The sequence below is a fragment of the Procambarus clarkii genome, chromosome 18 (genome assembly GCF_040958095.1).
Source record: "Procambarus clarkii isolate CNS0578487 chromosome 18, FALCON_Pclarkii_2.0, whole genome shotgun sequence".
In the NCBI taxonomy this organism is placed as follows: domain Eukaryota; kingdom Metazoa; phylum Arthropoda; class Malacostraca; order Decapoda; family Cambaridae; genus Procambarus; species Procambarus clarkii.
Genome location: NC_091167.1, coordinates 11,782,107 through 11,807,941, shown reverse-complemented (window position 1 = coordinate 11,807,941; position 25,835 = coordinate 11,782,107). Strand labels below are relative to the sequence as shown.

The 25,835-nt window shown below is 46.4% G+C and overlaps 1 protein-coding gene across 1 annotated transcript in view; it reads left to right on the top strand.

Annotated features, from left to right (window-relative positions):
- LOC123754682 (negative elongation factor A) overlaps positions 1-25,835 on the top strand; it is a 128,520-nt gene that overhangs the window by 42,538 nt on the left and 60,147 nt on the right. Inside the window, exon 4 of the mRNA XM_069326259.1 lies at positions 4,740-4,905. Coding sequence (XP_069182360.1) covers positions 4,740-4,905 — 166 coding nt within the window. The remainder of the gene's footprint in view (positions 1-4,739; positions 4,906-25,835) is intronic.

The following is a 25,835-nucleotide window of genomic DNA, read 5'->3' as shown; positions in this document are numbered from 1 at the left end:
GCGCGCAAACGCGATAAAATGTTTTCACTATTTTCACTCTGGTCACCTCAATTTTTATCCTAAGTCTTTCATTTTGGTCTCAATGGGTTCGCAATAGAATTCTCTAGAGGAACATTAGCATATAAAATACAAAACCTGGTCACGCTCCAACCGCCGACGAGTTGAAGACGGGCCACGTGTTAGCCGCGAGTGAGTGCTCAGCCACCTTCCAGCTACACTCCCTATTCCCGCCCTTTTCAAGCCTTTCTTTCACAATTTTCTTCCTGGAAGGGCCTTGTTCATGATCACTATCCATCGTGGAGTAAGCGTAGATAGTTTCTAAAGCCGCAGTAAGAAATATAGCCACGGAAAATAGCCGAAATGTTCACACGTTTGAGATGCGAGGGGAGGCGACATTGGTCACAACAGTGGAGCGAAAATAATGGGCCCACGACATGTGCCAAGCCGCCTGGGGCCACGAGGCTCAACAAAGAAAATGGGAAGACATCGGCGCGCATTTTAAAACCAGTCCCAAAAAAATCGGATAAAAACCTGATTTTTAGCGATTATTTAAAGTGGATGCTGCGTCATCCCCGGAATTACCGCCAGTAAACGGATGACGCAATGCTGCGTCATGCCCAGGCGAAAGTGTTAAGAAGCCATATTCTAGTAACTACAAAATGCATACAAAATAAAATACATGCAAGGTATAGATTGCAGAGCAATATTAGACGAAGAATACAGTACAAGATTTGGGAAAGTATAAAGCCAGCTTATATAAAATTCAAGAAGAGTATGGGTAATTATTTAGATGTTAAATATACAGCACAGTACTGTATGTACTTGTATGTAACATATACAGGTATAATGAATAATAAAGGTTGTATGATGATGCATGTACAGAACATGGTTGTCATCTCATGATAATGATGAGACTGGATTAATTGTATATACAGTAGGTTATAATCTGACTCATCTTAATAATTGAAGTTGGGTAATGATTGATGTTGGACAACACTGTGCCAACCCCACCACTCATCACTGTGTGACAACCCCACCACTCATCACTGTGACAACCCCACCACTCATCACTGTGACAACCCCACCACTCATCACTGTGACAACCCCACCACTCATCACTGTGCCAACCCCACCACTCAACACTGTGACAACCCCACCACTCAACACTGTGACAACCCCACCACTCAACACTGTGACAACCCCACCACTCATCACTGTGTGACAACCCCACCACTCATCACTGTGACAACCCCACCACTCATCACTGTGACAACCCCACCACTCATCACTGTGACAACCCCACCACTCATCACTGTGACAACCCCACCACTCATCACTGTGACAACCCCACCACTCAACACTGTGACAACCCCACCACTCATCACTGTGACAACCCCACCACTCATCACTGTGACAACCCCACCACTCATCACTGTGTGACAACCCCACCACTCAACACTGTGACAACCCCACCACTCATCACTGTGTGACAACCCCACCACTCAACACTGTGACAACCCCACCACTCAACACTGTGTGACAACCCCACCACTCAACACTGTGTGACAACCCCACCACTCAACACTGTGACAACCCCACCACTCAACACTGTGACAACCCCACCACTCAACACTGTGACAACCCCACCACTCAACACTGTGACAACCCCACCACTCAACACTGTGACAACCCCACCACTCAACACTGACAACCCCACCACTCAACACTGACAACCCCACCACTCATCACTGTGACAACCCCACCACTCATCACTGTGACAACCCCACCACTCATCACTGTGACAACCCCACCACTCATCACTGTGACAACCCCACCACTCATCACTGTGACAACCCCACCACTCATCACTGTGTGACAACCCCACCACTCATCACTGTGACAACCCCACCACTCATCACTGTGACAACCCCACCACTCATCACTGTGACAACCCCACCACTCATCACTGTGTGACAACCCCACCACTCATCACTGTGACAACCCCACCACTCATCACTGTGTGACAACCCCACCACTCATCACTGTGCCAACCCCACCACTCATCACTGTGTGGTTCCTTTGGGCAGGAAACTCATCCTATATATTCTTCACACTGAATGCAATGATTAAATTTGTTTGCTTAATCTAACCTTCTTTCACTGTACTCTACACATATACAGTATTTTTTTTCTTGCTGCTGTTTTCTTGGGTCGAGTTGTAATGCTAAATAATTAATGAATAATGGATTGCTTTATCTTTGTGTGGCAATATCCTGTGCATACTTATCCAGGATGATTCATTATAGATAATGAAAGTCAATGGAGTATGAAATGTAAATGTTATATTGATGATGTGTCTGGACACATTTAGGTTAGTGGACCAAATGCACGTGAATTGAGGGACTGTCCATACTTGTTCAGTAATATTACTGACCGTTAAAATGTTCCATTTTAACCCTTAAACTGCGCAACGCGCCTGCAGGCTCACGTCTGGTTTGCGCAACGCGCCTCCGGGTATTTGTATTTTTCACGTTCCATTCAAAACTCCCGCGGCTACATGGGGTTCACATCAGCTTCCTCAGGGCTCTTGTAAACAGACGCCATCTTTAAAAAAAATCGTGGTCCACATTCCCGGGTGTGGGAGCCTCAGTAGTGTGTGAGCAACCAAGGCTGGCGCTCGCAGCATGAGCGCACAGCACTGCTGTTCAGCATGTGACCACAGCATCGCCTAATAATGTCAAAATATATATATAACTTGTATTATTTAGCTATGATAGTGTTATATTAGAGCCTGAGTGTGATAATGACTGGGTATAATGTTCAAATATCAGTGATTCAATGCTGTTCACGATGTTCACAGCGCTAGCCACAGCACCAGAGCATTATTTCGTTCATCTAGGAATCTTCAAATGATTTCTTAGGTTCTTTTTCAAAATAAACGTGTGGTCAATTATTCATTTACAGGAATTAGTGACCAGGATTGTGATAATAGCAGGAATGTGGTTATAATTAGCGTTGTGCGTAGTATTGTGGAAGGAGGAATTTTGATGAGGGAGGGAGGGCGAGAATTGAGGTAGCCTCTATTGTGTGTGTGGCTGCCACTCTTGTTTTGCTCACCATACTAGCTTAGTGGTTCGCTATGGGCAACACATATGTACATGGGTATATATAGTGTGTGTATATAGTGTAAGAACAGCAACAGGAGAATGTTGAGAGGAGCTATTTTGGTGAGGGAGGTGACGTAATCGTAGCGTCGTCTGCTGTGTGATTTTTCATGCAGTGTATGGTGGCCACTGTACTGTTTGGACACAATACCGGCTTACTTGCATAGTTCTGGTAAATAAAACATGTAGATAGGTATATAGAACATGTGTAATAAGAACTATAGCAATATGGTGGGAGGAGCAATGTTGGCGAGTAAGATGTTGGAGTGAGGGAGACTGGCTGGGTGTGGCTGCTCTCACTCAAGCTGTTCTGAATGTGTTCATGGCCCATACGAGGCAGCTGCTATTGGCCCATACGAGGCAGCTGCTATTGGCCCATACGAGGCAGCTGCTATTGGCCCATACGAGGCAGCTGCTATTGGTCCATACGAGGCAGCTGCTATTGGCCCATACGCGGCAGCTGCTATTGGCCCATACGCGGCAGCTGCTATTGGCCCATACGAAGCAGCTGCTATTGGCCTATACGAGGCAGCTGATATTGGCCCATACGAGGCAGCTGATATTGGCCCATACGAAGCAGCTGCTATTGGCCCATACGAGGCAGCTGATATTGGCCCATACGAGGCAGCTGCTATTGGCCCATACGAGGCAGCTGCTATTGGCCCATACGAGGCAGCTGCTATTGGCCCATACGAAGCAGCTGCTACGCGGTGTTCTGAATGTGTTGATGGTGAATGTATATAGTGTGTGACAGTGTATAGTGTGTAAATAGATTGTATATATACACAAATTAGCATGATACATAGTAAATATGTGCTGCATATGTGTACACAGGTTTCATGCACGTAACACAGTGTCTACGGACAGTACGGATGTTGTACTGCGATATTATAGTGTACGTGTTCATTATACATTGGATTGGCACATAAAAACAATGAAAATGTATTTGGAAAGGTGCGCAAAAAATGAACGAAAATATATTCGCGGCAACTCGCGCGCCCCGCCCCGAGCGCCCCACCGCCCCCGAGAGCTTACGGCACGGGCGCACGGGGAATGATGACGTCACGCCCCAACTTCCGGACCCCATAGCAGCCAAAGTAAGTACAATTTCGACTTTTTTTTTGCATACCCATACTGAGGGAAGGGTTTTTGACACTTCAAAAAGAAAAAAGAATTTTTTCCAGAGAATTTATTTCCTGCGCACTGCGGGGGTGTCACATTTGGAGGCAACGCAGTTAAGGGGTTAATGATCATTTTAACGGGTTTAACCATTTTAACGGTTTAGCCAAAATGGATAGTGGTAGTTGTCTCATGTATATTGTCAACTGTATCAGTTTGGAAATGGAATGAGTTTGTCTCTATTCCTGAGAGAGATATTTAGTCAAGCTGTGATTCTTGTATTTTAATTATATAGTTTTAAACTATATAACCCCTATATAACTATATAACTTGATAGTTTTAAACATAAATTTTTGTATTTGGCTATTAATAAACAGAAGCAAGAGCTAGCTACTGACTATTGATCCCTAACAAGTTTAAGTGAGCTAAATGTGTTATGTAAAATTTCACCTTTCAGGCACCTCTCACCAAACACTTTGCTCTTAAGAGAAAACCAAAGGCTGCAGCTTTGCGGGCAGAGCTGCTTAACCGTTCAGCTGATGCCCAGGCAAATGTCAAGAAAAGTCAACTACCCACAGTCCCAGTACGCTCCAGAGGCATGCCACGCAAGATGAACGATACCAGTTAGTTTGTTGTTTTGTTCCGTTTTTGAGTTTGCTTTGAATATTACATGATATGGTTGCATGTGCCACGGTAAAGCTACACTTGAGACATAGTCATTGCATTGAATTTTAGTGGATTAAATTCAGTATTTAGTCAATAGTCAGTATTTAGTATTAATATTAAGATCCAACCTTGCATCACTATATGGTACAAGCAGTCCAACATTTCTTGTGATTGAGGTGAGGGTGAATTTGATGGACCCATTACAGTTCCTTGCCACTAAGGGCATTATTAATCTTGGATGTGGTGGCCCTTCATACAGCAAAGGCAGGCCTCTATGTCAGTGTGATATTGGAGACATATAAATGAGGGACTACAGAAGCTTGAAGTGGTAAATGTTTTCAGGGAGGACAAAGTTTAATGGGTTTGATTTGTGTGTGAAAAAGTGAGGACAAAGAGTGGAATGGAGTAAAAATTATTAGGATTTGTAAAAATGAAAAAACTAGTATAGTACTGTGCTGACTTTTGACACTTTGTTTACATTTGACTCTGTGTCCACTACATGTGATGTTTTGGGGCTTCAGAATTGAATATGGTATAAGACCTGAGCAGATTTTCACTTCTGTCATCACTACTCTTTATGTAAACTCAACCCAACCCATCATATCACATAAGCCATGCCATGCCATTACATCACTATGAAATTTTATATTTTATATGGTATTTAACAAGGTTCATAACATAACTAGGATGTTATAATTTTATTCTGCCTCAGATTTTAGATTCTGTTGCCAAAACTAGGTTATTTACTATATATTCATAGAATGGACCATCAGTGATGTGTCCTTCCAATAGCTCTGCAAGATGTTAAGTTACCTTGAGGTGAATTTCTTCATGCTGGTGTGGAACCAGCACCTTCTATACAACATGGTGGCATTCCCTGATTATGAGGTTCTCACGGTAGATACTTTTCGACTGGACTGGTCGAGGTGGGGGTGCAGCTCAGTTGTTTCTCCGGGTTCTTACCAGACTGGCTTTTTGCTCAGGGAGAGTGATCCTCCTTGCTCCCTGGTAACCAGTAAGGCCTTGGTTTCTGGCTCTTCTAGCCCGGTATCTGAACTTGCGCAATTTTTCCGCTGCTCCACCTCTTTCAGAGAATCAGTCCAGCAACATTCTTTGCTGGTACGACCTTCTCTGCATCTCTTCGCTTCTGAATTTTCTAATGCAGGTATTTTGCCATTTTTATGACCTACAGGTCATAAAAGTTATTATAAAGGACTATGATTTTCATTTTGAGTTTGACATAGATCATTTTCTGTAAGAGAATTTCCCAAAATTTGGAGATAAAGGGAAACTGTTTTTCAGGTCCCCATTTCCCAGAGTCTTAGATTATTCTGAAATAGTCATTTCTGATACTCCACACCCATTAACTGGTTTATCCCCTTTACACTTCATTTTGGTATGAGGTTTCTTACGTATATAAAATAATACAAATATAGTTGATTTGCTACATACATTTTTGTGCATTTATATTGAAATGCCATTACAGGTAAGTGTAGGTGAGTGGAAGTGACAGCTATACTATTCTAAACATTGGTATGAAACCATATCTCTTATTATTATTTGGAACAGCTTCCCCAAGATATTTCATTGGTGAACTTGATCATAAAAATGAGTTTAAGGAGTAGAGGAAAAATGGATTGGACTGGTTTGAAAAAGATCATGGGACCAATTTTAATGTTGACACATAAACTCTTTATTCTCGAAACTCTTTATTGTTAAAATTGTTTGGTGTGGGAAAGTCAATGGCCAGATTTTGAAAGAAATCGTATGGTTTGTTTTCATGTTGTATGTGCCAAGTTTTGTTTAGTGTAGGTGCAGGAAGTTTTATTATAAATATTGTATGGTTATGAGACACTCTTATCATTAATTATCAGAATGGAGTCCCAAGATATTTATTTCACACAAGATTTGTAATTAAAGAGTTTTGAGTGTGGGAAAAATCGATGGGTATGGTCCAAATACACCATTTGGGGGGTCATGACCCTCCCTTTAACCCATCTACTGCAAAACAAGGTTAGGGATGATCTCAGAAATTATCCATTAACTACGTGATATGGTTGAAGAAGTTGTAACAATTTGGCTGTCCCGATTCTGGCCCGGTGTGCCACCTCAAGGTCGCCTTGGCATGCGCGCACTCCGCCCAGCAAAGGTCAAAGTCAGCCGGGCGTTGTCTGTGAGCACCCAGTCACACTTCAGTATTTATACATGTTCCAGTTTTTTTGTGCTATATCATTCATTTTAGTTTTAAATTGTTGGCAATAGAATATCACCCATTTTAAAACAAGTCTAATAATAGTTTGACTATAAATGGAATTTTTACAAATATTTTAATTGTGGAAAGCGTTTACATCCTCTGCCATGTATTTATTCAACCCTTACCCTTACACTGCTACAGCCTGGGCTGTAAATGGTGGTATAAGCTGGGGCTGGGTGAAAAAATATTTGAATTATGTGAAAATTAATATTAAATGTTAAACAAATCTCCAACTTTTGGCTTCAGCGTCGTGAAAGTTTCATCCCAATATTTGCAGAAATAGATTTTAGAGAATTTAAAAAAAAAAAAAAAAAAAGAACATTTTGTTGATAAGGAGAACAGCTCATATTAACTGGAATTGAGGGATAATGCAGTAATAGAGAGATGCAAGCACCTGTCTGATGCACAAAGAAGAATAATAGTTAGAAGTGTCCACAAAGTGGATATGCAGCTGGTGCCTTAACCCTTGCACTGCTCACCTATTTTCGGCAAAAATGTCTTGGTGCAATTGTCAAGGACATATTTTTGTTATTTTTACAAATGTTCAGGTAAATTTAATGTCAAAATGTTTCCAAAGTCAACTATTTCCATTTCAAAACACAAATAGTAATGAAAACATTAAAAAACATTAAAATATAGCCAATTTAAAAAACAAAAAGCACAACTCTCTGAGCGCCTAAAGGCGCTTTGCGCAGTGCAGTGGTTAATAGCATTGCTGAGTAATACATAATAACTCCAATAATAATGAATATGTATGTTATTATGCTGTGTTTTGTTGACCAAACCACACACTAGAAAGTGAAGAGAAGACGACGTTTTGGTCCAGGATGGACCATTATCACATTGGACTTGAGAATGGTCCAGGATGGACCGAATTGTCGTCGTCTCTTCACTTTCTAGTGTCTGGTTTGAGCAACATTTTCTAGCCACGTTATTGTGACTCCTTATCTACATATGATTTATTTTGTAATATATCATACAAATACATTGTCCAATTATAATATGTTACTTTCACCGATGTCCCCCCCCCATTTTTTTGGGGGGGAGGGGGGATTTATTTTATTTTTTATATTTTTCTTTGTTTATTATCTGATTTTGTTGTAACTTCTACATCCTGGAGAGTGTATACCTATCCCTAACTATGTGAAGAAAGAATTAAATTGGTCAACAAACAAATAAATAAATCATAACTGACTGAACTTGGGACTTGGGACTTTGAATTTTTTGGGGCTGATTTTTTTCACAAATTGCAAACTGTATTTTCTTTGTCTCTTTAGGTTGTTTTGATGATCAGGGACCAGATTAGGGCTTTTTTACTTATATAAAGTATATATCTTTATCCCCTAAATAATTATAATTATCCCTATATTTTGTTTTTTTTGGAGGGGGGTTATTTTTCCTTGACTTCATTCCAACACATATTGACCTACAACTTTGACATATTCAAGTACGAATGCCAGACAATGTTTATTAAAACATACAAGTAAATTAATGAATTAGAACTACCTTATACATTGTCGATAACTTCAACTTCAGTTATCTCTAAAACTAGAGTTTCAAATTTGAGTCAGCTTTAAAAAATCCAGTTTCTGACCAATTCTCACCATTTTTACATATAGTGTGCGCAGCTGTCTGTTCTACAATCCTATAAGAATGGATTTTTCATAAACCCTAAATGTTTGGAGTTAAAAAATTTGTTGTCTGAATTTGGTGCATATTTCAGATGCCATGTTGACGATTTTTTTATGGTATACTAAACTGAAAATCTTTATTCTAAATCTATTAAAATGAAGATCATACTATTGAGAGCATAATAACACTTGATGAACAATTGGTGATATTTAATATTTTTGCAGCTGATCTGAAAATCTTAAATTTACCATATTAAATTTTTTAATTATTTTTAATTTTCTTGTTTTTCAAGTTACGTTGGTGATCATTTAGACAAATTTTAGAGCGTTTGCCTAGTAGATTATGCACAAAAAATTGGAAAGTGTTAGAGCAAGTTTGAGAAATTTAACTTCCGGCACCATGGGGTCCTGTCGTATATATACGCCATGCACAGCTTAAGGGTTAAGGATTGGGATAACGTTAACGTGAAGCCAAAGTGTTAACGTACCATGTACGATTTAAAACTCCTGCAAGTACACGGGGTTTACATCTGCTTCCTTAGGCTTCCAGGAAACAGGTGCCATCTTAACACTTTCGCGCTCTCCGCAAAGGTCACTCAGCCAACCGAATGTGCGCGCTGCGTTTTTATCGCTTAAGCGTAAAAACAAAAATGTGTATACTCTTTTTACTCTTCTGACCTTAGTTCTCATGCTACGTATTTCATTTTGGTACCAGCGTGTTCGCAATAAAATTCTCTAGAAGAACATTAGTAAAATAAGTCACGAAACATATAGGGATACCAGCACCAAATAAATAACTATGTAGATGACTCGCCGTGAGCGCCCATCAGCAACAAAATGTTTTTACTCTTGGGATTGTAATCACCTCCACACTTGTTCTACAGCGTTAATTTTGGTATCAATGGACTCGCAATGAAATTCCCAACACGGTGATATGAATATAAGCGTAGAATAATGATGCAGCCCGCCCGCAAGAGTGTGGGAAGTGGTGAAATTGTTACCCGGTATCGGTGATGGGACGACGCACGGCGCTTTGAAAGTTTATACTTATTTCACTCTCATGACATTAATTTTCTATGTACGTCATTCATTTTTATGTCAATGTGTTCGCAATTGAATGTTCTATGTGCCCATAGGTAAAAAATATCAACAAAGCGTAAGTTAGAATAGCGACAAATATAAAACAACGCTGGAACATATCAGTGAGCGTCAAACACACACGAAATATTTTTACTTTTGTTATGTTTGTCAAGATTATACTTGTTGCACACAGTTATTTTTGGTTGTATATTGATCGGAATAAAATTCCCTAAACAGACATATGCATATAATACATGATATGGGGGAAGAATTACCAGAATAAACGGCTAAAGTCACCCACCTGCAACCCGTTTGGGACAAAATACCATTTGATCGAAGTTATCCACACCTTTCATGAACTTATTGTACCATGCAGCCTAGTGGTGAGAAAGAGAGCCTCATAGCGCGCAGTTTGAAACAAACCCAAAGTAAATCGGATAAAAATTGAATTTTATACAAATATTTTAAAAGTAGACATAACTTTATGTCCACTATGCGTTTACGTTAGACGAAACCGAACGCGCCGGCGCGTCCAGATAGCGGGAAAGTGTTAAAAAAGAAAAGTGGACACTCCTCCTTGGTATATGGGTGTCAGTACTGAGAGGGTGACCATGAATACTGCTTGGTATATGGGCGTCAGTACTGAGAGGGTGACCATGAATACTGCTTGGTATATGGGCGTCAGTACTGAGAGGGTGACCATGAATACTGCTTGGTATATGGGCGTCAGTACTGAGAGGGTGACCATGAATACTGCTTGGTATATGGGCGTCAGTACTGAGAGGGTGACCATGAATACTGCTTGGTATATGGGTGTCAGTACTGAGAGGGTGACCATGAATACTGCTTGGTATATGGGCGTCAGTACTGAGAGGGTGACCATGAATACTGCTTGGTATATGGGCGTCAGTACTGAGAGGGTGACCATGAATACTGCTTGGTATATGGGCGTCAGTACTGAGAGGGTGACCATGAATACTGCTTGGTATATGGGCGTCAGTACTGAGAGGGTGACCATGAATACTGCTTGGTATATGGGCGTCAGTACTGAGAGGGTGACCATGAATACTGCACACAGTAGCAGCTCGCACCATCACTTAGTAATGATGAAGGAAACAAGTACTGTAACTGGGATTATTTAATGGTGATAAAAATTTTATCATCACAGGCTCTTCTATGAAGAAGAGACAGAGCTCAGTGATCCCAATGCTGGTTACAATATTGACGGACACGGCAGACATCCACAGCATAGAGCCACAGTTTGGTGCATCAACCCATCAGGGAATAGAACCTCGTTCCCATAGAAAATAAACTTCTGGAAAATTATTCATATCCAGGATTTAGTGACTAAGATTCTGATAGCAGTGTTGTGGCTAGAGTTGTGTTAACACTAGCTATGTGCTAGTTAGCAAAATGTGCTAACTACCCATAAATGATTAGCATGTGATGCTTTGCTGTCTTGGATTATGAGATTACTGCTCTCACCAGAACTGCTTAGTGGTTCGTTGTGGTGCATACAAATGTAGATGGCTATATACAACGTGTGTATATAGTGTAATAACACCAAATCGGTTTGTATTGTTCAAAGAATATAATTGTGTGCGTATATTAGTGACACGAATGTATCTTCATATACCTATAGTGTACATCTTCTGTGATACAAACAGCATTAGTGACAACCTAGTGCATCATTACACTTGGAAGGAAAAGGGTGAACACTAAAAAAACAAAGAAAATATAATATTTGTGTGCATGTGCATACAGTTACAGCTTTGTGCAAAATATGCATAGCTAGGCTGAATTCTGATAACTGGTTGCAATTACACCCCACAAGAACTGCTTAGTGGTTTGTAATGGTACATAAACTGTAAATACAGTAGTTATATGTAACTTGTGTATACAGTGTAATAACAGTAAAAACGGTATGTTTTATTGTTCAAGGAATATAATATTGTACATATATTAGTGACTCGTGCAAAATATGCAGGTCTTGGGCTAAATTCTAATCACTGGTTACAAGATTATTGCACCCATCAGAACTGCTTAGTTGTCTGTAATGGTATGTAAAAATGTAAATATAGTAGTTATATACAGGGTGTCCCAAAAGTCTGTCCTCCTGGCAAAGTAAAAATGAAAACCACAGATTTTTTTAAATATAATTTATGAATTACCAAATAGTTTATCATTTATAATGCATGTTCAAAATGACATCCATTTATTTTGATACATATCTGTGGAGAAGCCCCTTCGGCTTCCCAGAGCAATACTGGGCTGATATGTATATATTAGACAGTGGCAACAGTCTGTCGATGGAGTTCTAAGCCTACCGGGGACCAGAGCCAGAACCTGCCCCCTTAAGAGAGGTACGTGGAGCAATGGCCTGTAGACACGTCCGTGTGGTTGGAAGCAGTCTGCCTGCCAGGGGGACCAGACAGCTGAGTGGACAGCGCTCGGGATTCGTAGTCCTGAGGTTCTGGGTTCGATCCCCGGTGGAGGAGGAAACAACTTGGCAGAGCTTCTTTCACCCTAATGCCTCATCAGGGTGCAATTACTTACCCTGATGAGGTTATTGTTCATCTGGCAGTAAATAGGTACCTGGGAGTCAGACCGCTGCTATGGGCTACTTCCTGGGGGTGTGTAACAAAAAGGAGGCTTGGTCGAGGACCGGGCCGCTGGGACACTAAGCCCCGAAATCATCTCAATATAACCAAGATAGCCGTCTACCAGGTCAGGCACCCAGAAAGTGAGGAATTTCAAAACTAACTACAGCTGGTTAAAAATTGCAAACGGAAAGTCGAACTAGCATGCAGAACTCCCCCAGTCAAAAACAAGCAAACAAGCATGACCTCACCACAGCCGCCGTGCCACTGTCTGCTCAACTCCCCCTCCCAGGGAGGAGGAGGAGGAGGAGGAGGAAAGGGGGGTTCCAGACCTCACGCACCAGCTACCCAACCTCAGTTCAAGAGGCTGTTGTGTTGGAGGAGGTCGATCAACTCTGGCTCTATCCTTTGAGCAGTGCTGCATAGTGGTGTTGTTGGTGTGTGAGCCAGGAGTAACACAAGAGTACTGGGGCTGTATGCATCTAGGGCCACCTTCCCTAGGTGTCCTGTAAGTACTGCCCTTGCAGCATAGGGTTCCCTTCCATGAACCATTCGGGATACTACCTCCTTGTGGTTCTGTTGCTGCTCGGTGATTGCCCGCCCTTGGGGTTCAGTTGGGGTGGTTTTTACTCCTGTTTGACCTTGGGTATGCGGTAGTATCGTCGCTGGCTGCGACCTAAGGTACTGTGCAGCTGTCTGATATTCACATAGTGACCGGTTCTGTTTCCCTGGAGACATTTTTTTTTTTTTTCGCTTGGTGGGGCTGTAGGACCACTTGTATGATTTTCATGGCCCTCTGCTAGGGCCCTGTGCTTGCACACGTCACAGAAGCGTCACAAACGCTTTTAGTTCGTTTCCTTGGTAGGTCTGGGATAACCAGTTAGCAGTACCTTGCCTGGGCTTCCCTTAGCAGTCAGCTTAAGGGCCCTGGGAAAATCCCCATTGGGGCTCATTGGTCCGATAGAGGAGACCTCAGAGTCCCACCTCACTTCGTGCGAATTTGAAGGTTGCTCTGTCCATATGTCTCAGGGTGACACTCATTGTCTTTGCTTCCGCCATGCTGCCTGTTGTGTTAATAACACCTTTGACCCGGAGTCCTGTGAGTGGTGTTCCTTGCTTGTACTTCAATTCACCCAGTCCACTGATGTTGATATTTGGGTGCAGGCAGCTTCAGCATTGCATGTACGGCTTAGGTTGGTTGCCTTTCCGGATGCCCCACAGCTGCTTTGCTTTGGTTATAGGGACCTGGACTTTGGGGTGTTAGTTGCCTCGACTTTGGTTTCGTCCATGCCCCCTTGTCCTTTCCCCTACTGTGGTTCATCCTGCTCCCACACCCCCCTTCTCCTGGCTCCTAAATGTCCGAGGGTTTCGGAGTCGGTGCAGAGTTTTCTTAGTGGTGTGACGGAGTTCCCCCCCTTATAATTCTCCCATGCCTGCAGTAAGAGTCATGTCTACTTTTCCCAAGCGTTCTCTACGTTGCAGGCTACAATTTGATATATGGGAGAGAGTGAAGTGTTCTCGGAGAGCCGGGAAATTTGTGAAATAGTAATATTATGGCCTGTGGTTTAGGCCCTTTAGGGAGCCAAGATGGCGCTGGCTTCCCTGATCTCCCGCCAAAACCGTGTGACGTCAGTGGCACCGGATTGGTCACCGACAGCAATGTGGCACCGGGAGCCAATGAAAACCTCCCATAGTAAAAGTGACGTCACGAAGGAAAGGGGTCCGGCCTGCGCGCCGGGCTGGCGCCAGCAGTCAGACACGACACGTCATAGAGGTCGGACGTGCGACGAGTGGTCCTGTCTGTCGGACAGCTGTTTCCCACTACCGTGGATTTACGCGTCATCGGAAGTTCGCCAGTACTCTGAGAAGTCTTCCCTAGTTCATGTGTTGAACCAGAAGAGGGAATTGACGGTTATTTGAGCAACAAGTGCTCCAGTCAGGTATTGTGCCAGTAGCAGTGAAGCCGTGCAGTGACGTAGGTTGACGTCTGTGGCAATTCACCAGTTCGTGACAGCGTAGTGGCTGACAGAGCCACTGGGTAGCTGAGGAAGAGAGGACTATTTGGGGAACCGGACGACTGTAGCTGAGACGTAGGCGACAGCCGTTGCTGGGAGAAGACGACGGCCAGGAGACCGACTCCAACCTTCAAGAAGTCAAGGAGGAGGACGGACCTGCAGTGAGGAGGCACGGAGACGACGCGCTAAACGGTGGGACGACGAGAGGCTCTGGTAGGACACGACGACGTGTAGTGTGGGGGCGTTCCCGACACGAGGACCAGGAGCTACATCTCGACTCTCATCGGAGGATAGGGTGAAGTAGGTGGTTCTAGTTCCCTCCCCATTCCCCTTTAGTTAGATATATAATTCGGCTATATTATCTAGCCTGAAGATTTTATATGTCGTGAGCAAGTCTCACCTATGTCATGGTAAAGCACCAGTGTGCTAGACAGTACTATCAAGAGTACTTGTAATATTCATGTTGATTATTGGTGTGTACAGGCACCAGGAACCAGTGATAAATTTACTGTGTTGTGTATATCTTTCTATAGATTTTGATATGAACATATAGTGGTGAATTATATATAATATTATGCCAGTATTTGGAGGTTAGGCTATGTGCCCAGAAACTATTTATTTTCCATGTATTGATGATTGATTTATATATCATATATATGTCTATGTTCATTCAGTGAATAATCATTTGTGAGTACAGTGAATTATTGCGTTATCGCCCACGAGAGAAAGTACTGAAAACTCCCGTGTTAATATTTCATAATATATTGTTGGATAAATAACAGTGTAAGACCATTACAGTGAATCATTGTAGAATTGATTGTAGAAAAGACTGTTTGAGCCTGAGTACAGTGTAACTAAGTAATTCGGTTTATTTGTGCCAATATCGAGTGTGCGAGTTTCTAGTAATATTGGAAAATTTAAAGGAACAGCGCGCGTGAATCTAGAAAACAAGCAAAGTTCGCGCGGAGAGGCCATTGCGATCAGCTGTTCTTGACACTTGATGAGGAGGGGGAGAGTGTTGCCCTCTAGTGATCGCATAATATCCGTGGGAATTACCGGCCGAGTCAGGATCAGTTGATTTATGATTATTGTGTGGCCTTGTGACATCTTTCATACATTTTAAGTAAAATACAAAACTCTCTTTGTGTTTTTATCATCCCCTCCATTGATCTTGTGGCTATACTATACCTGTAAGCATAGAGTGATAACAATAAGTACCTGCCTGATTCCTGATCTTTGAGTGTGACCTTGCCAAGGCTACCACTGAATACACCAGTCCACTGAGGGTGTTACTGGCCACATTAAACACCAGTTGGCGATCTTGTGTTTAACCGTAGAGCCCTATTGTTGGGGAGGGCACACGACAGTCGAGGTGAACGAGTCGTGTTCTCACTCTTTCTTAATAAGAGGCCGTTAAGATTGACTGGGAGACTCTCCTGGCGTGCAGTGGCGCCGTGAGGATCAAGGGAAGACCCGCAGGGCTACGGTGAGTTACCTTGAGCATAACTATTGCTCACCCCAGAGTAAGGGTAGAGAATAATAGAGAGGTGAAACCCCCAACATTGGCGACCTTGCCAGGATTTCAATCGAAGTAAAGGTTGCAGTAGTGGTACTTGGCAGTGGTGTTAGAGATCAGGTGCAGGTTAACACTCATAGCACAAGATGGAGGATGATAAAGTAACCAGGTTTATTGACTCTAGAGACGAACAGGTGCTGGAAGAGTGCACCAAGGCACAGTTACAGGCTATAGCGGATCATTTTGGAATAAAGCTGAAATCTGCCCGAGTTGGTGAAAGAAGACTAGAGATAATGGCTCAGCTAAAGGCTCGAGACGAAGCTTTGGGGGAGGAACGGCCCCAAACACCTGCCAGTGAGGGTGAACACCTGAGTATTGGTGGAAGCAGCAGGGGATCCAGCGGCAGCAGGCACAGCATTAAGCTGGAAATAATGAAGCTGCAGCTAGAGGCACAGCAGCGCAGAGAAGAGCGAGAAGCAGAAGCACAGCAGCGCAAAGAAGAGCGAGAAGCACAGCAGCGCAAAGAAGAACGAGAAGCAGAAGCGCAGCTGAGGAGAGAAGAAGCACAGCTGCGCAAAGAAGAACAGGAGCGAGAAGCACAGCTGCGCCGGGAAGAACAGGAGCGAGAAGCACAGCTGCGCCGGGAAGAACAGGAGCGAGAAGCACAGTCGAAGCGTGAGGAGCGAGAAGCACAGCTGCGCCGGGAAGAGCAAGAACGAGAAGCACAGCTACGCAGGGAAGAACGAGAGCAAGAAGTTAGGCTGAGACAAATGGAAATAGAAGCCAACCAGGAGGTGGAGCTGAAGCGAGCTGAACTGGGACTAGGTGCCCCTGCCCCGCCACAGGAAGACCGACGAGTGAGGGAACGAGACCTGCCGGTCTTTGTGCCTAGTGAAGCCGAAAGTTTCTTCGATCACTTTGAGAGAGTTGCTGCTATGAAGAGGTGGCCGAGGGCGGAGTGGGCGGAGTTGGTCCAAGGAAGGCTCACAGGGGAAGCTCGCCAAGCCTTCACTATGCTCGACTTCCAAGAATGCACTAACTACGATGCGGTAAAACGAGCTGTGCTCCGTTCCTTTAAGCTCACGCCAGAGTGTTACAGAAAGAGGTTTAGAGAATGTACCCGGTTGCCAGGAAAATCGTATGCGGAGACGGCGAGGGACATTGAAAGAAAGCTCCTTAAGTGGCTGGACTCGGAAGAAGCAAGGTCGGTCGAAGAGGTCAAGGAACTAATGGCCATGGAAAAGTTTATGTCCGTGCTCTCTCCTGAGATCAGGATGAGGGTAAAGGAGGCGGACATAAAGGACCTGAGGGCCGCAGCCGACCGGGCCGACATGCTAGAAGAAGCCCTACGCCCACGCCGAGAGGGACAGAACCGACCACCCGCATACGTCGGAAACGATCGGAGTTATAGAAGGACGGATGGATGGAGGACAGGAGCGAGTTCTCCCAAATCCCACCTCTCAAGTTGGAACACCCGAGGATCAAAAGGTGCTGTAGAACCGATCAAGAAGAACCATGCGGAGAGCTCGGGAGCTGTTGTTGCGACCAAGGAGTCAACAAGCGGTTCGGGAAAGACACAGGGTGCGACGGCCTCTGGAGGCAGTGCTAAGGCGAGCGGTGGCGGATGGTCTCCGCCGAGGGGCCGCTGCTACAACTGCGGAATACCCGGACACGTCGCGCGGGAATGCAGACGCCCTAAGCAGCGGGGACACGTTGCTTTAGTGATGTTCGAGGACCAGAGGGCCGAGAGAGTGCGGGATGAACCCGCGCTGAGTGGGGAAAAGCAAGTTCACCCATTCGTGTGTCAAGGAACCGTAAGGATGGGGGACGCAGACCCCATCCCTGTGAAGATCTTAAGAGACACTGGGGCCGATTTTACCCTGGTGAGTGAGACCCTGTTCCCCGAGGGTTACGAAAGTACCAGTGTGGGGGTAGCAAGTGTGACCACTGTGGGAGGCCCAGTGAGGATGCCCCTACACCAGGTAACTTTAGATTCCGACTATGGCTGCCAGACCCTAGTGGTGGGAGTCTGTACATCAATGCCCAAGATGGAGGCGCAGGTCATCTTGGGGAATGACGCGTGTGGAGGATACGTCCTCCCACATCTCGTGAAAGGCGAAGAGTACATAGAACAATACAGGAAGACAGGCGGAGAGTTGAACGTCTGTGGGGACGAGAAGGGAATCGCACCGGTGGCGTTCCCAGTTTGTGCTGTGATGCCAAGACGACGCGAAGAACAAGGAGGTTGTGGATCTGATGGGGCTGAGGAGACAACTGACAGCCTGAGAATAGATCGCCTCTTCGTGGAACCCGGAGAACGAGCGGAGGGCGAAGATAGCCCAAATGGTGAGTTGCAGGTGACCCTTACCAGTTCTCTAGGGGTAGATCGCACTCGTCTTGAACAGTTGCAGCAGGAGGAGTTCCCCGATTTGATTAGTGAGGCCCAAGGAGGACGTGTTGGCCCTGAGAAGGCTACTCATTTTTACCTTCAAGACGGAATGCTGATGAGGCAGTGGAGACCTGTGAGGGTGGAGGCCGGGGAAGAGTCTCTAAGCACGAGGCGCCAGGTAGTGTTGCCGGCCCAGTGCAGAGCGGCCGTGTTGGACCTAGCGCACTCCGTGGACTCTGCAGGCCACCTGGGAGTGACTAAGACGCTGCGACGGATCAGGGATTACTTTTACTGGCCAGGTATGGACGCCGAGGTGAGGCGCTATTGTAAGACGTGCTTACCTTGCCAGAGGGCAGGGAAGAGCCAGTCCGCGATACCGAAGGCCCTATTGATCCCTGTTCCAGCGTTTGGGCCTGCTTTCGAGCGTCTGCTAGTTGATGGAGTGGGTCCTTTGCCAAGGACGAGGAAAGGGAACACCTACCTAATGACAATAATGTGTACCTCCACCAGGTTTCCGGAAGCCGTCCCGATGCGACGTTTAACATCGCAAGGAGTAGCCAGCCAACTGCAGCGGTTTTTCTCGTGGGTGGGGATGCCCAAAGAGATCCAAACAGACTGCGCAAGCATTTTTCAGTCGAAGTGGTTCCGACAGACGATGGCAGGATGGGGAGTGACTCAGATCCGATCGTCGCCCTACCGACCGCAGTCGCAGGGGGCGATCGAAAGATTCCACTCCACATTGAAAACTGTGCTGAGAGTGTTCTGCGCAGAACAGGGGGCTGAGTGGGATGAGGCCATATACCCCGCGTTATTTGCCATACGCAACGCGGTGGTAGAGTCACTAGGATTCTCACCATTCCAGCTAGTGTATGGACACGAGGTGAGAAGTCCCCTGTCCATGCTGAGGGAACAATGGACACCGGCAGCAACCGTGGGAACGGTGAACGAATATGTCCAGAAGTTTAAAGAACGTCTCACTCTGGCTAAGGAACTGGCTGGGAAGCACCTGAAGGAGGCGCAGCGTAAGATGTCGGAATGGTACGACAAGAGAGCTACACAGAGGGATTTCCAGGTCGGGTCCCAAGTAATGGTCTTGTGTCCAGGTAAAGGTAGGGTGACCGAGTCACGGTTCGAGGGACCATACCAAGTGCTGCGACGGTTGGGTCCGGTGTCGTACGAAATTGGGAAGTCGAACAGATCCCGAAAGAAACAGGTGTGTCACGTGGACCGCCTGAAACCCTTCTTCACGGTGGAAGGAGGAACCGCCAGGCAGGAAGGAACGATGACCCGGGAACCCCAGCAAAAGACAGTTCTGTGCGTACAGGTGGACCAAGAACTCCCGGAGGAGGAAGGAAAGTGGTCCAGGGCGGATGGCACCCGTCTCACCAACACTGAGAGTCTGGCAAACATCAAGAACAAGCTGTCACATCTGGAAGGGCAACAGAGAGCGGACCTGACGGACCTACTGAGAAAGAATGCCTCCCTCTTCACCGACGTGCCCCGACGACACCGGAGTGTGACGCACGAGGTGGAGGTGAGGGACGCCAGGCCCGTCAAACAGAGCGCGTACAGGGTGAGCCCAGAGAAGCGAGAGCTGATGAGAAAGGAGGTGGAGTACCTCCTTGAGAACGACCTTGCGGAGCCCAGCAAAAGTGAGTGGAGTTCCCCGTGCCTGTTGGTGAGGAAAAGCGACGGAACATACCGCTTTTGTACAGATTACAGGAGGGTGAACTCCGTCACTGTGGCGGATTCTCACCCCATGCCAAGAGTGAGTGACTGCATTGACCAGGTGGGCAGTGCACGGTATGTATCCAAGGTCGATCTTCTCAAGGGGTACTACCAGATCTCCCTGACTCCTGAGGCCAGGAAGATATCAGCTTTCGCGACTCCTGATGGGCTGTACCAGTACAAGGTGTTGCCCTTCGGCATGAAAAACAGCGGCAGCTGCTTCCAGCGAATGATGAACGAGCTGTTAAGGGGTGCAGTAGGATGCACGGTTTACATCGATGACATCGTCGTGTACGCCGACGATTGGGGGACGCATCTGGAGAGACTTGGGGAATTATTCAGAAGGTTAGAGGAGGCTAACCTGACTGTAAATTTGGCCAAGAGTGAGTTTGGGAAAGCTCACTTAGAGTACCTCGGTTTTGTCATCGGCCAAGGTGAAGTCACTCCAGTTGATAACAAAGTAGCAGCCATAAAGGAATACCCCGTGCCCAAGACGCGCAAGGAGTTGCTCAGGTACCTCGGAATGATAGGGTACTATCGTGGGTTCTGCCGGAATTTCTCCACGGTAGCGCATCCCCTAACCGAGCTACTCTCCAAGAATGTAAGATGGAGATGGGGAGAGGCCTGCCAAGAGTCTTTTGAAAAGACCAAGAAATTGTTGACGGAGGCCCCAGTATTGATATCTCCAGATTTTTCAGCCGGTTTTATCCTGTACGTGGACGCCAGCGACGTTGGAATAGGGGCCATGTTGGCTCAAGAACGGAGTGAAGTGCATAGGCCAGTAGCCTTCTACTCGAAGAAGTTCGTAAAATACCAGCGGGCCTACAGCACCGTTGAGAAGGAGGCATTGGCGCTAGTTATGGCCCTGAAGCACTTTGATGTATACGTGGGAGGAGGGGCGAGACCTGTCCTAGTATTCACCGATCACAACCCTCTCACATTTTTATACAAGATGAAGAATTCCAACCAACGTCTAACTAGGTGGGCGTTGTTACTGCAAGAATACCGGCTGGAGATCAAACACATCAAGGGGAAGGAAAACGTAGTAGCGGACGCCCTATCCCGCATACACTAACCAGACATGACTCTTATTTTAAGGGGAGGGGTATGTGACGGAGTTCCCCCCCTTATAATTCTCCCATGCCTGCAGTAAGAGTCATGTCTACTTTTCCCAAGCGTTCTCTACGTTGCAGGCTACAATTTGATATATGGGAGAGAGTGAAGTGTTCTCGGAGAGCCGGGAAATTTGTGAAATAGTAATATTATGGCCTGTGGTTTAGGCCCTTTAGGGAGCCAAGATGGCGCTGGCTTCCCTGATCTCCCGCCAAAACCGTGTGACGTCAGTGGCACCGGATTGGTCACCGACAGCAATGTGGCACCGGGAGCCAATGAAAACCTCCCATAGTAAAAGTGACGTCACGAAGGAAAGGGGTCCGGCCTGCGCGCCGGGCTGGCGCCAGCAGTCAGACACGACACGTCATAGAGGTCGGACGTGCGACGAGTGGTCCTGTCTGTCGGACAGCTGTTTCCCACTACCGTGGATTTACGCGTCATCGGAAGTTCGCCAGTACTCTGAGAAGTCTTCCCTAGTTCATGTGTTGAACCAGAAGAGGGAATTGACGGTTATTTGAGCAACAAGTGCTCCAGTCAGGTATTGTGCCAGTAGCAGTGAAGCCGTGCAGTGACGTAGGTTGACGTCTGTGGCAATTCACCAGTTCGTGACAGCGTAGTGGCTGACAGAGCCACTGGGTAGCTGAGGAAGAGAGGACTATTTGGGGAACCGGACGACTGTAGCTGAGACGTAGGCGACAGCCGTTGCTGGGAGAAGACGACGGCCAGGAGACCGACTCCAACCTTCAAGAAGTCAAGGAGGAGGACGGACCTGCAGTGAGGAGGCACGGAGACGACGCGCTAAACGGTGGGACGACGAGAGGCTCTGGTAGGACACGACGACGTGTAGTGTGGGGGCGTTCCCGACACGAGGACCAGGAGCTACATCTCGACTCTCATCGGAGGATAGGGTGAAGTAGGTGGTTCTAGTTCCCTCCCCATTCCCCTTTAGTTAGATATATAATTCGGCTATATTATCTAGCCTGAAGATTTTATATGTCGTGAGCAAGTCTCACCTATGTCATGGTAAAGCACCAGTGTGCTAGACAGTACTATCAAGAGTACTTGTAATATTCATGTTGATTATTGGTGTGTACAGGCACCAGGAACCAGTGATAAATTTACTGTGTTGTGTATATCTTTCTATAGATTTTGATATGAACATATAGTGGTGAATTATATATAATATTATGCCAGTATTTGGAGGTTAGGCTATGTGCCCAGAAACTATTTATTTTCCATGTATTGATGATTGATTTATATATCATATATATGTCTATGTTCATTCAGTGAATAATCATTTGTGAGTACAGTGAATTATTGCGTTATCGCCCACGAGAGAAAGTACTGAAAACTCCCGTGTTAATATTTCATAATATATTGTTGGATAAATAACAGTGTAAGACCATTACAGTGAATCATTGTAGAATTGATTGTAGAAAAGACTGTTTGAGCCTGAGTACAGTGTAACTAAGTAATTCGGTTTATTTGTGCCAATATCGAGTGTGCGAGTTTCTAGTAATATTGGAAAATTTAAAGGAACAGCGCGCGTGAATCTAGAAAACAAGCAAAGTTCGCGCGGAGAGGCCATTGCGATCAGCTGTTCTTGACACTTGATGAGGAGGGGGAGAGTGTTGCCCTCTAGTGATCGCATAATATCCGTGGGAATTACCGGCCGAGTCAGGATCAGTTGATTTATGATTATTGTGTGGCCTTGTGACATCTTTCATACATTTTAAGTAAAATACAAAACTCTCTTTGTGTTTTTATCATCCCCTCCATTGATCTTGTGGCTATACTATACCTGTAAGCATAGAGTGATAACAATAAGTACCTGCCTGATTCCTGATCTTTGAGTGTGACCTTGCCAAGGCTACCACTGAATACACCAGTCCACTGAGGGTGTTACTGGCCACCTTAAACACCAGTTGGCGATCTTGTGTTTAACCGTAGAGCCCTATTGTTGGGGAGGGCACACGACAGTCGAGGTGAACGAGTCGTGTTCTCACTCTTTCTTAATAAGAGGCCGTTAAGATTGACTGGGAGACTCTCCTGGCGTGCAGTGGCGCCGTGAGGATCAAGGGAAGACCCGCAGGGCTACGGTGAGTTACCTTGAGCATAACTATTGCTCACCCCAGAGTAAGGGTAGAGAATAATAGAGAGGTGAAACCCCCAACAGTGGTGAGACTCGGGCGGCTTCCGGACTGCCCCTTCCGGTTCGGCGGTGGAGGCATTCGAGCCTGTTCCTCCTGCTGGGGCTTTTGGGTCGCACCAGCTCTTCATTCCATGGATCAGCCGAGCTGTGGTGGGTATGTGGGCCTGCGGGCCGGCAACAGCCTGGTGGACTAAACTTTCACAAGTCGAGCTTGGCCTCAGGCCGGGATTGGGGAGTAGAAGAACTCCCAGAACCCCATCAAGCAGGTAAGCAGGCATTCCTGCTTTTCTGGTTGACTATGACTTTTCTCCAGAGGCAGAGGGTTTGGAGGAAGGTACGGCCCCAAGTCATGACGTGGAGGATCCCGAGGCTAGAGAGGAGTTGACTTGGGGGGGGGGGGGGGGCTTGAGCTCTGTTTGACTCCACTTGAGTTTTGGTACCCTCAGCGTGGGGCTTGTTGTTACTGGGGGAGGAGTTTTCCTATCATCCCCTCCCTGTATGAGTTTGATATGAGTTCGACTCTTCCCCCGGTTCAGTTCCGGGTTCCTCAGGTTCCTCGGTTCCCTTCTTCCGGAGGTTTTCGGCCTCCCACATCCTTCCGAGGGAGGTGCGGGAGGCTTACCTCCTACGAGACCCGGATTACGCCTCGATAATGGATCCTTCTTCCTTTGAGTTTGGCTCCTCTTTTCCTTACTGGGTGCGTTATGAGGTGCCGGAGTCTTCTCGCTGGCGGACTGCCCTTTCTTTATGTTGGGGGCATGGCATGCGCTCAGTCGGACTCGCATGCTTGAGTGGCGGGAGTTGACCACGATTGTTCAGGTTTACCTGGGGGGCAAATTTGAGCACCTCAATGTGTGCTTGTTTGCCCCCATCTTTCCTTGTGATATTGGCCAGGTGCAACTTCACGTGCAGGTTCCCTGCCTTTTAGCGTCCCTGGTGGCAGAGGATTTGCGCACCCGCGGGCATTTGGCTTCAGTCTTGCGCTACTTTTACCTGCAGGTTCCAGGCCTGCATTCGGTGCACTTGTCTCGGCGGCTCGGGGGTTGGTTGCCTTGTTGAAGTTGTTTGCGTCGATCCTGAAGGAAGTGGTGTCTCTGTTCTTTGCTTCATGACTCGCGAGTTGGCAGACGGGGCTCATCCACTTTTTGGAATCCGCTTGTGCCCTGGCTCTTAGATTTTCGTCTCCCTTTTTGTTTGTTGCTGTTTGCAGAGTCTGCAGTGGGTCATTTTCTGCAGGCAGCTTCGTATAGTTGCCGGCTTATGTCGGACTTGTTGGTTCTCCGGGGGGGGGGGGGGGGGGGAAAGGGTCGTAAACTTAACTGTGCTGGTCTATCCGTCAGGTCAGATCTGCCTTCGGCGGCTGTTCTGGTTCCTTCGGGGATATCCCTTCTGCTCTCGCTGGGTTCGGACCCCAGGGGCCTTGCGTCGGCTGCTGCATCGCCAGCTTCCTCTTCGGGTTTTTCGAGGTTCTGTGCCGTGGCGTCTACCTGAGCCCTTGCTCAATGTGTTCATGATGACTCGTCTCTGGGATGGGCTTTATTACAAGTGCTCACCAGGCCGGCCAGGGCTGGTGGGGTCTGTCCTTCCGTCTAGCTCACAGCACGGCACGGGAGTTCACAACAGTGTGGCATTCGCTTCAGAGGGTTCAAGTTCCTCGCGGATCGACGATCCAGCTCCATTCAGACTGCTCCCCTATAGTTCATTGTCTGAACTGCGGGGGTTCGATGCAGTCCTTGGCTCTTTGGGGCTGGTCACTTTAGGTGACTTGTCTGCTGAGTTTTCTGGGTTTGGCTCTCCTGGCAGTTCATGTCCATGAAGTGTCCAACATACTGGCGGATGGCCTGTTCTGTTTCATTTCCCTGTCCATGGAATGGACAGTCGACGCCGACTCGTTCCGTTGGCTCTGCCAGACGTTCAGGTGCCCAGACGTGGACCTCTTTGCGTCAGCTTGGTAGAGGCATCTTCTGGTATAGGCCCTTTCCCGACTGAGGTCATTGGGGTCGATGCCTTTCGACTGGACTGGTCGAGGTGGGGTTACCTGTACCTCTTCCCACCACTTCGGTTACTGCTCCAAGTCTTGGCTCTCTTGGCGACTTACCTGGGGAGGGTAGTCCTGTTGGCCCCTTGGTGGCTGATGCAGCCCTGGTTTCAGGCACTGCTTGCTCTGTGTCTGAACCCGTGGGTCTTCACGCGGCTCCACCACTTTCAGCAGATTGGTCCAGGCCGGTACGTGGCTGGTTCGATCTTCTCCTCCACTCTTCGTGTCTGGTCTTTTTTAATGTGGGTTTATCACCACTTGTATGGTGATCAGCTGGCTTTGTTGATGGTGTCCCACCTGCGAGTTTCGTCTTGTCGGCAGTATGAAATTTCCTGGCGGTCCTTCCGGCACTTATGTCTCTTCATAGGTTA